The 12,942-nt window shown below is 37.8% G+C and overlaps 1 protein-coding gene and 1 pseudogene across 2 annotated transcripts in view; both read left to right on the plus strand.

Annotated features, from left to right (window-relative positions):
• LOC134380421 (protein FAM133B-like) overlaps nt 1-12,903 on the plus strand; it is a 31,694-nt gene extending 18,791 nt beyond the window's left edge. For both annotated transcript variants that reach the window (XM_063100296.1, XM_063100297.1), the window contains exons 9-11: nt 408-500; nt 7,227-7,274; nt 11,111-12,903. In XM_063100296.1, coding sequence (XP_062956366.1) covers nt 408-500; nt 7,227-7,274; nt 11,111-11,191 — 222 coding nt within the window. In that variant the 3' untranslated portion in view covers nt 11,192-12,903. The remainder of the gene's footprint in view (nt 1-407; nt 501-7,226; nt 7,275-11,110) is intronic.
• Nucleotides 1-12,942, plus strand: part of LOC134380184 (GATA zinc finger domain-containing protein 1-like) — an 87,976-nt pseudogene that overhangs the window by 57,272 nt on the left and 17,762 nt on the right.

Here is a 12,942-nt window from a genome sequence, read left to right on the forward strand (position 1 = left end):
AGTTACACATTGATTTTTTATTCTGCAACTCTAGGCCTGTCTGATCCAATTCTGGGTAAAAACAAAAGTATTAAAATACAAAAGACCCAAATTTTATACCATCTTATATGTTTTTTTATGGTTCTTAAAATTCTATCATGTAAAATTTAAGAAAATAAGGAGGATATTGTATCTCAGTGGTTATATAGTTATTTCTTTTATAGTTATTTACTAAAAGCATTGGTATATTGGGATTAAAGACTTAAATCCTAATAAATGTCACCATTTTCTAGACATTTCTAAAATGAAATGAGTAATTTTCCTGATAATTGGAAGAATTATTAAATAGAGATTAGAAACATAAAATTTGTCTGGCATAGTATAATATATATCTTTTTGAATTGAGACACATGTATTTTCTTTTATAGGATGTTAAAAGGCTCAGCAAAAAAAGGAAAATGGATCCTGAAGATAAACCTTTATCATCTGAGTCCTTGTCCGAATTAGAATATATTGAGGAGGTGAGTATACAATACAATACATTTTCTCTACTTTAAAATTTTTAGTTATTGATTTAATAAATATGAATTAGTCAAAAGAAATGCTTCAGAAATACTTGATTTACTTTTCATACTTTTTTGGTGTGAAAAAATGGAAATTGTTCCATTTCAGCATAAGTTTTGCATTTTTCCAGAAAACAGTTGCATGACTATTATTTTGATCATTAACTATATTTCCACATACCTTTCCAAACAGATATTTTTACTCCTCTAATATTTTGTCTTTATTGTACTACCATTCTGATTACATGAAAGAAGCTATATAATCTATAACGTATGGACAACCAGCATTCCTTTTCATGTTTAAAATAGAACATTGCACATACTTTCTCAGTTTAGTTGACATTATTGTTTTTGTTGTGAGCTATTATCTGGGGACTAGAATGGTGATAAGGTGGAGAAGAAATGGTTTGACCTTGGTTTTCCTGTCTATAAAATGAGGGTAGAGGATTAGGTCATCCGTATAGGCTTTTTCAGCTCCAACAATCCCTATGTTAGATTATGTACTCTATTAGAATCAGAGTCCATTCTTAGTTAATTTTGGGTCTGGAATTTATCATCTTTAAAGTGTTTCCTTTTTGGCTGAGGTTTCCTCATCTGTGAAATAGGAACCTATCATGTTACTTTATTGTGAGAACTAAGTGAGACGATAAATTATGAAAGGCTCTTCAAAATACCTGGACTAGAATAAATGGTGGCTAAAGTTTGCATAGTTCTTGGCATTGCAGTAAAATCAAGGCCACGGTTGCACAAGAGTCATTGATTTTTATAGCTGCAGCTTTCTTTAGAGATCAACATATTCAACCTAATCTAAGAAAGTTGAGAGTCTGGCTCTTGGTTATAAGGAGTAGTATCAGATTACTACAAGAGCTGATTTCTTGATTCCGCCTCCTTTCTGTCTTGGCCTCCTCTTATATCAGCCCTGCCCAAATCTATCTATCTCTACCCTGTTTTTCATTTCCCTACTCCCTGATTCTGCCTTTTTGTTTGTTTATTTGTGCCTGTCTCCTTTTTCATTTCATTGCACCTAGTCTACAACAGTGGCCCTCAGTCCTTGCAGACCTGTTGCCCCTGTTTTATAACAATATTTTGTAATGCCCCTGAAATGAAATTTGTAGCTAATAATATAAGCTATCTATATAAATGTTTTATTTTTCTGTTCCTGAACAGAAATATAAAGAAGAAATAAAAATAGTGATTGTAATTTTATGAAATTATATTTTAATATGTAAATTCTTGCAGAAGACATAGAGTATGAAGACAAAACAAATGCATGTGCATTACATAGGCCCTTCAAAAACCATATAATAACATTGCCATGGATGACGTTTTCCAGAGGGTGAGCAAAATTTAGTAGAGCTCTGAATGAAATAAAATAGTCTTTCCTCTATTTGATATGACATTAGCACTTCTGGGGCATGTATTATATCTTAAAGTCTTGCACAGAATATTTTTTGTTCATATTTACAACAAATTTACTTTCTGTATTATAAACAAACTTATTGTATGAATGTTTAGCAGGCTATTCAAAAGTCATGTAGGATGTACAAAGCAAGAGAAAGCAATAAAGAGCACCTAAATCAGAAAGGAGGAAGTTCAACTACCCCTATTTGCAGATGGCATATGCATAGAAAATCCTAGGACTCCACCAAAACATTACTAGAACTGGTAAATGAATTCAGTATAGTGGCAGGCTACAAAATCAACACACAAAAATCAGTAGCCTTCCTATAGGCCAATAACAAAAAAGCCGAAGAAGAAATCCAGACAGTAATCCTATTCACAGTAGCTATTTAAAAAATGAAATAACTAGGAATAAATTTTTTTTTTTTTTTAAGATGACCAGTAAGGGGATCTTAACTCTTGACTTGGTGTTGTCAGCACCACGCTCTCCCAAGTGAACTAACTGGCCATCCCGATATAGGGATCCGAACCATTGGCCTTGGTGTTATCAGCACCACACTCTCTCAAGTGAGCCACAGCCTGGCCCCTAAGAATAAATTTAAGGAAGTGAAAGATCTCTACAGTGAAAACTATAAAAAATTGGTAAATAAAATTGAAGAGGACACATGTAAATGGAACAATAGCCTATGTTTGTGGGTTGGAAGAATTAACTTCATCAAAATGTCTATATTACTCAAAGCAATGTACACATTCAGTGCAACCCCTATCAAAAATATCAATGACATTGCTCACAAAAATGCAAAAATCAATCTTGAAATCTGTATAGAACCACAGAAGACTCCATATAGCTAAAGCAGTCTTGAACAAAAAGAACAAAGACACTTCCTGACTTCAAAATATACTATAAAGCTATAGTAACCAAAACAGCATGGTACTGGCATAAAAACAGATAAATAGACTAGTGGAACAGAATAGCATGCCCTGAAATAGATCCATACACTTAGAGCCAACTGGTTTTTGACAAAGGTGCCAAGAATATACAATGGGGAAAAGATAGCCTCTTCAATAAATGGTGCTGGGAAAACTAGATCTCCATATGCAGAAGATTGAAATTAGATTGCTACCTCTCACCTACACAAAAATCAACTCAAAATGGATTAAAGACCTAAATTTAAGATCCGAAACTATGAAACTACAGGAAATTGGAGTGGGCGGCCCTTTTTTGAGCAAGACTGCAAAGGCACAGGCAACTAAATAAAACATACACAAATGGGACTACCTCAAACTAAAAAGCTTCTGCACAGCAAGAGACATTATCAACAAAGTGAAGAGACAACCTGCAGAATGGGAGAAAGTGTTTGCAAACTACACATTAGACAGAGAGGTAATATCCAGAATATATAAGAAACTTAAACAACAGCAAAAAAAACAAATAACCCATTAAAAAATGGGCAAAGGACCAAACAGACATGTCTCAAAAGAAGATGTAGAAACAGTCAACAAGCACTCAAAACAATGCTCAAAATCACTAATTATCAGGGAATGCAAATTCAACCACAATAAAGTAATCATCTCCAGTTAGATTGGCTATTTATCAACAAGACAATATAACATGCTGGTGAGTATGCAGAGAAAAGGGAACTCTCCTACATTGTTGGTGGGAGTGTAAATTGATACAGCTGTTGTGGAAAACAGTATGGAGGTTCCTCAGAACTGAAAGTAGATCTACCTTATGACCCAGCTATCCTGCTACTGGGTATATACCCAAAGGAAATGAAACCAGTATATCAAAAACACACCCGTACTCCCATGTTCATTCAGTGCAGTTCACAATAATCAAGAGATGGAATCAACCTAAATGCCCATCAGCAGATGAATGGACTAAAAATTTATGGCAGATATACACAGTGAAATACTATTCAGCTATAGAAGAAATGACATTCTATCATTTGCAGCCACATGGATGGAATTGGAAACCATCATGTTAAGTAAGTCAGGCACAAAAACACTAATACTACATGATTTTGCTCATATGTGGAATCTTTAAAAAAAAAAAAAAAAAGGTTCATACAGAGGTAGAGAGTAGAATAATGATTACCAAAGGCTGGTAGGAGAAGGGGGGCTGGGGAGAGGAGAAGTGGTAGACCAACAGGTATAAAACTATGCTGTCTACCCTAAGTGAATTCTTGTGCATTATATGCACATAGTTAAACAACACACTGTACTCCACAAATACGTAAAAGTAAATGTTAAAAATAAAAATAAAAAACACCCCTACAATGGCATTTCCATCAGTTACATTTTCCAGAATGGTGGACAAAACTTAGTTAATCTCTGAATGAAATAAAATACAGCCTTTTCTCTGTTTATATGATATTGGCACTTCTGGGGCATGCATTGTATCTTACAGTCATTTTTTTTTTTTTTTTTTTGATTTTTATTGACTCAAAATTGATTATACATATTTTTAGGGTTCAATTTTGAGATACGTTGATCAAATCAATATTACTGGCATATATATTGTTAGAAATCGTAATTATTCTTTATATCCCTTGTCCAATCTCGCCCCATTCCCCCCTCCCCCCTCTAATTACCTTAGATTTCTTCTCTCCTTCTGAAAGAATAATGGTTACTCTGTTGATTTGTTGCCTAGATGATCTGTCCAATGCTGAGAGGCATGTTCAGGTCCCCCAATATTATCGTAGAGTATGTGCTTCTTCTGTCACTCTGGAATGGGCTTTGTGGAGAGAGACATCCTCTTCTTTTCTTTATCTCTGCTGATGACTATCCTTGTGTCAATGCACTCCAGTGGCTAGCAGACCATCTCTGTGATGGTTGTGGCGACTAGTCACTTTCACGGCAGCCATGGTTATTGTGGTGGCTGTGGTGGGCCACCCATGTGGAGGTGATGTTTTTGGCATGCTCCTTGGTGTGGCAGTGTGGCTGGTGGGGGGGGGCCAGTTCCCGGATTCATACCTCGGGTCCCTGGGTGGGCCCCAAGGCACTGGCGTGGTGTGCCTGGTTGTGGGAGGGGGGGGTCTGGTCCCTGGCTCCATGCCTCACTTCCCTGGGCAGACCTGAGGCACTTGCAGTGTGTCTGAGCTGGAACTAATCTTTTGTCCTTTGCTTACTTCTAAAGTGTGGTAACTTCCTGTTGGGACCAGTACTTGAGCTCTGTGGTTTACTTAAATTGCTGCTTTGCTGCTGCTTCCCTAGGGAGGGCTTTTTGTGCAGCACAGGTTATAATGGTTGACTTTATAGATATTACTGGCTCTCCAGAGACTTGGTGCATCTGGGTTGTGTAGTAACTCTGATCTGGGCCTGAGTCTTTTCATCAAACTGCACCCCATGCAATTCTATATTCCTGACCAATCTGCTCTGAGTGGTCCTACACTGACGGGGATGCAGATCAACTGTCCTTACTGTGCCCCAGCATTCCCCCGGTAGGCCTGTCTCCCCTACCGGCCATGCTGCAAACACTTCCCGTGGGACAGGCTGTGCACCAGTCCCTTCTGATGACTCACTGGCCTCTGAGTGGCTCCATTTTTTCAGATGTTGTGGCTCCTCGCTTCTGTGTGGGTCCACGGGAACCCCATTAGTGTCTTTCTGGCCTGGGGGCCACAAAGAACCCTCTTCTCCCCTGCTGCCTCCGAGCAACTCCATCTGAAGGGCACAGCAGCAACTTCTACCAGCTCCTGTTCTGTGGGCTCAGCAGCTCCAGCCTTAAAGCAGCCATGGCACAAAATGGTCAGAGCAGTTTTTTCTTTCTCTCATCATGGCTTCTCTCACCTTCATGTACTCTGTAGGTCTCTCCTCCTCTTCCCCTGAGCTCTACCAGCACCAGCTTGGCTGTTCTTGCTTTTTTATCTAGTTTTAAATTGGTTGATTTGCAGGAGAGAGTGACACTGGGGACCGTCTATTCTGCCGTCTTGACCAGAAGCTGTATCTTACAATCTTTCACAAAATACTTTGTGTTCATATTTATGATAAATTTAGTTTCTGTATTATAAACCAATTTATGGCATTAGTGTTTAGTAGGCTGCTCAAAAGTCATTAGGATGTACAAGGCTGTCCTGTGCTTGGCATGACAGCATCTTTCATCTCTGCCTGGCTAAATGGGGATGCAGTACAGCTACTATCACCCCCAGTCATTATAATGACAAGAGTAACAACAAAAACCAATAATTTCTTAAGTGCTCTCTAAGAGAGCTGCCATCCTATTGAGAGCTAATGGTTTCTGATGCTTATATGTTCTATTCCTTTACCCGTATGCTTCCTTACATTGTTAACACCTTTATCTGTTTGTGTCATGTTTTTACTGTGTAGTCACCTAGCAGGCGCACAACACATTAACTTACGTTTACTCTTTTTTTTTTTTTTTTATACTAGTCAAGTACAGTAGTGAGAAATGGGGAAAGAGTAGAACGAGGAGTTTCATCTGTAACTTACTATGAACAGTCAGTTGAGGTAACTCACTACCTTTGGACCACCCTATACGTTTTTTATACTCTAGTCTTTTTATTGTTGTATTAATTATGTTTGCTACATGATAACAAGTAGAGCTTAATATACAATATCTTAAATTTGGACTTATTTAATAAATGTGAGCTTTTATAACTTTTAATTTAATATCAGTCTAATATACCACACTTTAAAAGACTGAAATAAAATTTAAGTGGGGTGATAATTATTACTTAAAAGGGTTTTAGTCTGTTGTTTCATACTGAGTACACTGGATGTGTAGCTGCCATTTGTTGAGGAAGGGAAACACCTCCTACATTCCAGGCACTTCCCCTTGAGAGTGAAGATTATCTCCATTTTACAGATGTAACTGAGATAGGATTCAGATCTTGATCTGTCTTATTTCAGGGTTCATGGTTTTTTTCTGCTGTACCACAATGCTTTTTTTCTTTTTTTAGGTGCTGAAAGGGAATATGAGAGAAACTTTCTAGATACTTAAAATCTTAATTTTCTTTCCTTCATATTTTTTACATTGACACCTCACTGAGATATAATAGGGTTACCTAAAATGTCATTTGACTGTCAAAATGTTTTTTACATATGAATTTTGTGCTTTTCGGGATGAGGGAGTTTGGGCTGGCCAGTATGGGAATCTGAACACTTGATCTTTGTGTTATCAGCACTACCCTCTAACCAAGTGAGCTAACCAGCCAGCTCTTACATATAAATTTTGAAAATGCAAGATATACTATGGAATGAAATAAAAATATAGAATACAATTACATATTTGTCTTCTGTTCTCCACAAAAATTTAAACTCTAGGTACGAGCAAAAAAGAAGAAAAGCAGTGAAGAGCAAGAAAAAGCAACAGCAAGTATCTCTTATATTTTTACATGACAACAGTATAGCTGTTTTGGGTTAATATAAAATGAGTTATTGTGAAGCATGATGATATTTATGGGAACTAAATAAATATTTTCTGGGAAAGGTGTGGTGTTCAGCAGCTTCACTTCATGGGTAGGAGAAGGTCATATTGGCTCAGGAAAAAAGAATACCCTGGTAGCAAACTTGTCCTGTTTCCATTTCTGTAATTCAGTGTTAAAAATATAAGCTCAGACTTTTGTTTGACTTTCTTAGACTGTCATATGAAATATGAGGTCCAAGTGTGGTGATTTCCTCAGTCTTCAGTAGTACTGTAGTTACTTCCAGACACCTGGGAACAACAGGAAAAGCCTCTCTGAGCACTAGCTGCAATGAAAAATAAGCAGGAATGTGACAATGTTAATGACTCACTAATAAAGAGGATTCCTTTGGTAGTTTTTAAAGCCAGCTCTGCTGTTATACAAACTGAGAAGTAGGAAAAGAGAAGGAAGGAAGAGGAGAATTAAGGAGAATGGAAGTGGTATCCAAATGAGGAGCAGAACAATGGAGAGAAAATTGTGAATGGAGATTATCAGAGTACTGCAGACCATACCTGCAAATTAATTTAGGGGCCCTCAGTATAAGTGCGGGCTGTGGCCTTTGAAGGCATTTTCTCAGGGAGAGGTGAGAGAAAAATGAGAACAGCATTAGTTGTAGGTTTGGGGTAACCCCTTCCCAGAATTTCCCTAGCTCTTAGAATGAGGACCCTTCCCTGATAGGAAGGTTCACGTGGTAATGTATGATTCAGAAATAACATTTTATGTGCTTCAGAACCAAGGTGACAAACCAGAGACACTTCTTGTCTGAATGGGAAAATAATTTGGGTGGTGACTGCTTTGATCTATGGTTCATATTAATTAAGACAGCCAAATTAATTGACTTTGGATAATTCTGATTTGTGTTTGCATCCCTTTGCTAGTATTGATTGTGTTTGCATCTTTCAGCTAGTATTTATTTATGAAGCGTCTATGCAGGCTCTGTTCAAGGTCATAGAGAAATAATGGTGTATAAGATAGAGAAGAGTGTGATGAGGGAGGGAGTGACTGTGGGGAAGGGCTAGAGAAAACATCTCTGAGGAAGTAAAATTAAGCTGAAATCTGGCTTATGAGAAAGAGCCAGCCATGAGAAGATGAAAGGAAAGAATATCCTAGGCAGGGAGAAGAGCTGAGGACCTGTGGTGGGAATGAGCTTGACATGTGTGAGGAATTGAGAGGAGGTGGACTTGGTTTATACATGGTAGATAAGGAGGAGTAGCAGGGATGAGGTTGGGAAGTAAGCAGAAGCGGTTTCCTGTAGCATAGTGCTTAGGTTTTAATAAGAGTGTTACAGGAAGATGTTTTGAGAGTTTTAAGCAAAGAGGTGACCTGAAAACTTTACGTTTTTAAGACACTGTGGCAGGGGAGATGAGTGGACACAGGCAAGAAATGATGTTTGTACTACGGTGATAGTAATGGAGATGAACTGGCCTACATGCATTTGAGACTTAGATGGTAGGACATGTTTGGTGCTTTGGATGTGGAATGTGGAGTTAAAGCAAAGAGCAGGAACCAATTTGGTTCTTAACAACCATAGATGGAGAGAAAGGTTGACACCGTCCTCTGTCAGTCAGACCTAGTTAACGTGGCAACTCACTTGCAGATGGCAACTCAGGACATAATGTCCAGTGATGATGAGAGACCCATGAGGCCACGGGTGCAGGAAGTGAGGAAGGTGGCTGTGGTAGCTCAGGAGAAGCAGAGGAAGTAGAAAGTTCTTCCAAGACCAGAGAACCCTGATGAGGAGACACTCACTAACTAACCGAGAGTGTAGAGGGGCTGATAGCGAGCAGGCAGGGGCTGGCTGGATGGATTGTCACTCACTCGGTCGGCAGAATCGGCAGGGGAGGAGAGTGTGTGGACACAGGAGCTGAGTGAGCGGGCAAGGGCAGTAGTCGCAGGTACATGGCTCACCGAGCTCCACAATTGTATAGGGACCATTGAGGTGGCTGTTGGTGCACTCATCTTTCAAGTAGGACACTGAGAAGAAATTCTCAAACAGATTGAGGGCAAGGTCAGGAACATTTCAAAAGAGGAATCCCTATACACTGCAATAAGAATTATCCAGAAGAATATAATTTAGGTTGATAGGCATGTTGCTGCAGCTAAAACAGACAGAAAAAGCTTCTCGAACCCTGGAGACTGTCCATGCCCGAGCCCAACTCGGTCAACCTCAGATGGGGCAAGCAAACATCGTTCCATCTGCGGCGCCTCAGACCACCCTTGTTTATCCCTTTGACAGGCTACCTGGAGGAAGGCCATCAGTGGTAGCAGGTTCCATCACTTTTGAGGATCAAGGAGTTATAAGAGCTTAAAAAAATAAGTTAGAGTTTGGTTTATTAACACCAAGGTCAAGGATTTGGATCCCTGCACTGACTAGCCCACCAAAAAATAAAGAGCAGAATCAGTGACAGCTTAGATCTTTGACTTACCCAAAAGTGACAGGTTAGTGATGCCATTTTCTAAGGTGTCTAAGAATATGGAGAAAAAAAGTGAAGCATTTTGTTATGGTAATTTTAGGTATGCTTGCTACACATTCAGATAGAGCTGTTAACGCAGCACTTATAGTCCTGAGTTTAGAGCATAGGACTGGGCATCATTGCTGTTGAAGTAGAATTTAAAGTGTGTGACTGGCAGAGCATGTGGAAAAGAAGAGAAAGGAGCCCTGGAAAGACTGAGTAGAGGAAGAAGAGCTGGCAAAGGAAATGAAGAGGGCTTTGTGATAGAAAGAAACCAACAGAGTGAGGTGTCATAGACACTAAGAAAAGTATTTCAGGAAGAGAGTGGTCAGCTGTGCTTTATGAAGAAGTAGCCTATACCCAAAACTTAGTTTTAAAAGATCTAATTACAAGATTTTGGGCTCCTTATAGTATTTGAGCATGTGCTGCAAGAAGGATGAAAGTTAGCTTAGTGCCACAAAGTGGTTGTGGCCTTTGAGAGAGAGGAGATTGTGGATGGTTCTCATAGATATGAAATAGATGAGGATAGGAAGCTGTGCTCTCACTTCCCTCCTTTCTTTTCATTTTCTTTTTCTGGATATCAACAGTAGCAGTAAGTAGTCTCTCATTTGGTACCACCTTTGCAAAGTGTCTGTGTCAGGAGAGTCAGAGTTCAGCAAAACTCCAGGTCCCTTTATCCACTCATAATTGGATTACTTTTACTAGGTTTCGATGGCATTTTCCTCTAAAAATCAAGTGTCTGTTTTCCTAAGCAAAATACTTTTCACCTGTACATCAGTATTTTGTACTGATTAGTTACTGTTAATTTAATGCTTAAAGCAGTGCTACCAGTCTGAGGAGTATGCAATATCTGTGTTCCTATTTACTCAAAAATAGCAGATTTATTAATTCTGTCTCTCTGAAAACTGTCATTTTACAAAAACAATTATGTGGTGTGAATATTCCTTTACAGTAACTGGTTACTTCACTTTTAGAAATTACATAAAATGAAATGTGTCTATTGGTAGCATGGTTTAATGGAATGTGTTTTCTATAGGAAGTTTTGCTATAAGCTAATTTAACATGCTAATGACTTAAGAGTTTTTCCCTTTGTTTTTGAAAATGGACAACTTCTGTCTTAGTCCTCATATGATAGTGGTTGTTGAAACTTTTGAGAAATATCTTGAGTAGTTTATTTAGTTGTGTGGATTGTTTGAAATTACTGTGTAATGGCTCAGATGTATCATGGTAATAATATTTCTAATTTGTATTGTTTCATAGAATAATGTCTAACATGGAATTTTCTTTACAGGAAAAAATAAAAAAGAAAAAGAAGCATAAGAAACACAGTAAGAAGAAGAAAAAGAAGGCTGCTAGTTCAAGTCCTGACTGACCATAACATTAAGAAAAATCAGGATCCCCCTTTAAAGAAAGTGCAATGTCTATGGAAATTTCAACTGTGAAAATTATGGCATATTTACTAACATGCATGAATTTTATTGTTTTTACAACTATCCCTGGACTATTCAGTAGCCACTCAGATGCCTCTGTTTGCAAAGACAGTTATTGTGGCCTGCTGCTTGACCATTATTTTTTCTCTTCCAGTGCTTGATAACTCTGGAAGACTGTACACTGCAGTCGTACTAGTGGTTAAGCTATTTGGGAATAAAGTTTATAATTTTTGACTAGAAGGATCTAATGATAAAATAAACAGAAATTGAATCTGGAAACATCTTTAATATTTTAATCAGAAATGACCAGCTGACTCTAGTTAAAATTTTTAAAGTAGGGATTACATTGATATTTCAACATCCTTGTTCTGTAGATAAGCTTATGTTAATTTTTTCCCCTTCTTTACTTTTTGTTTAACCTGGGAAGGAGCTTTTGGTGGGGTGGGGTTTGCTATCTCTTTAGCTAGCAGAGCAGTGTGCCTTTGATGCTCATACATCCTATTTTTATGTACAGAGAAGCCATGTTTCATGGGGAGGTCAGAGCCGGGTCCCAGCTGTCTTGCCCTTGCTGAGTTTAGTGATATCCCTGGACTCTGTCATATGTTGCTTTGAGTGAACCAGAGAAACAGCCCTTTGCAGCATGAGAAATCCCCCAAAGCTCTGAGATTTACCTCCACTTCAATAATACTGAATGTTTTTTAGCATTAGAATGTGTATGTCATTTGAATTAATTTTGATTACACTTTGGCTTTGAAGAAGAATTATTTCAAATAGACAGTGGTATTTTTTGAACTTGATAGCTACAGATTCTAAAATGCATGTTTTATATTGTTTCATTTTAACCAGGCAGGAAAATTTTATGTTACCAGTTATAGTTTATTTTTTGTATGAATTTTGTTTAAGCTACAATGTTTAGGTTTTGATAACTCCTTACTCTTGCTATCTTAAGTTTATTATTATGTTTAATGGTATACTTGCCAAGATATTTAGCATGTAAAAAGCAGGGTTTTGACTTTTTAACAAAAAATCAAAACAGCTTCATATTGAAGCTGAGATTTACCATAAACAAGTTGAGTGGCAAGCCTGGTGTGCTGTGTCTTGTTACATTTAACTGTTGCCAGGATTTTTGTAAATATAATGTTTTAAATGCTTGTTGTCTTCGTATATTAATAACAAGTGATGGCAAGTTAAATTTAAGTGAAAATTACGTTATTGCTCTTCCTGTGTTATATTTCACTGAGATTTTGTGCCTCAGATCTGCTGAACTGTTTACTAGGAGTGTTAAAAGGAATTGATATATCATTTTCATTTTACATTTTTATATAATCAGGTAAGATGAAATATAATTTGATGTACAATTTTGCCTGGTACAGAGGGTTTGCTAGTTATAGTGGTATATGCACAGAACATTATGGCATAACAAGAGGCTGAATAGCTATTTTACCTTAAAATAGCTGTATTCTTATCTGCTCCCTGTGGGTTGTAAGTGAAGTTATAGAGATAAACATTACTAGGGTTGTTTTTTAGTTTGTTTGTTTGTTTGTTTTTTAAAAAAGATAACCAGTAATGGGATCTTAAACCTTGACTTGGTTTTGTCACCACCATGCTCTCCCAAGTGAGCTAACCGGCCATCCCTATGTAGGGATCCGAACCCGTGGCCTTGGTGTTATCAGCACCACACTCTCCCTAGTGA

This window comes from Cynocephalus volans, chromosome 6 (genome assembly GCF_027409185.1).
Source record: "Cynocephalus volans isolate mCynVol1 chromosome 6, mCynVol1.pri, whole genome shotgun sequence".
Classification (NCBI taxonomy): Eukaryota; Metazoa; Chordata; class Mammalia; order Dermoptera; family Cynocephalidae; genus Cynocephalus; species Cynocephalus volans.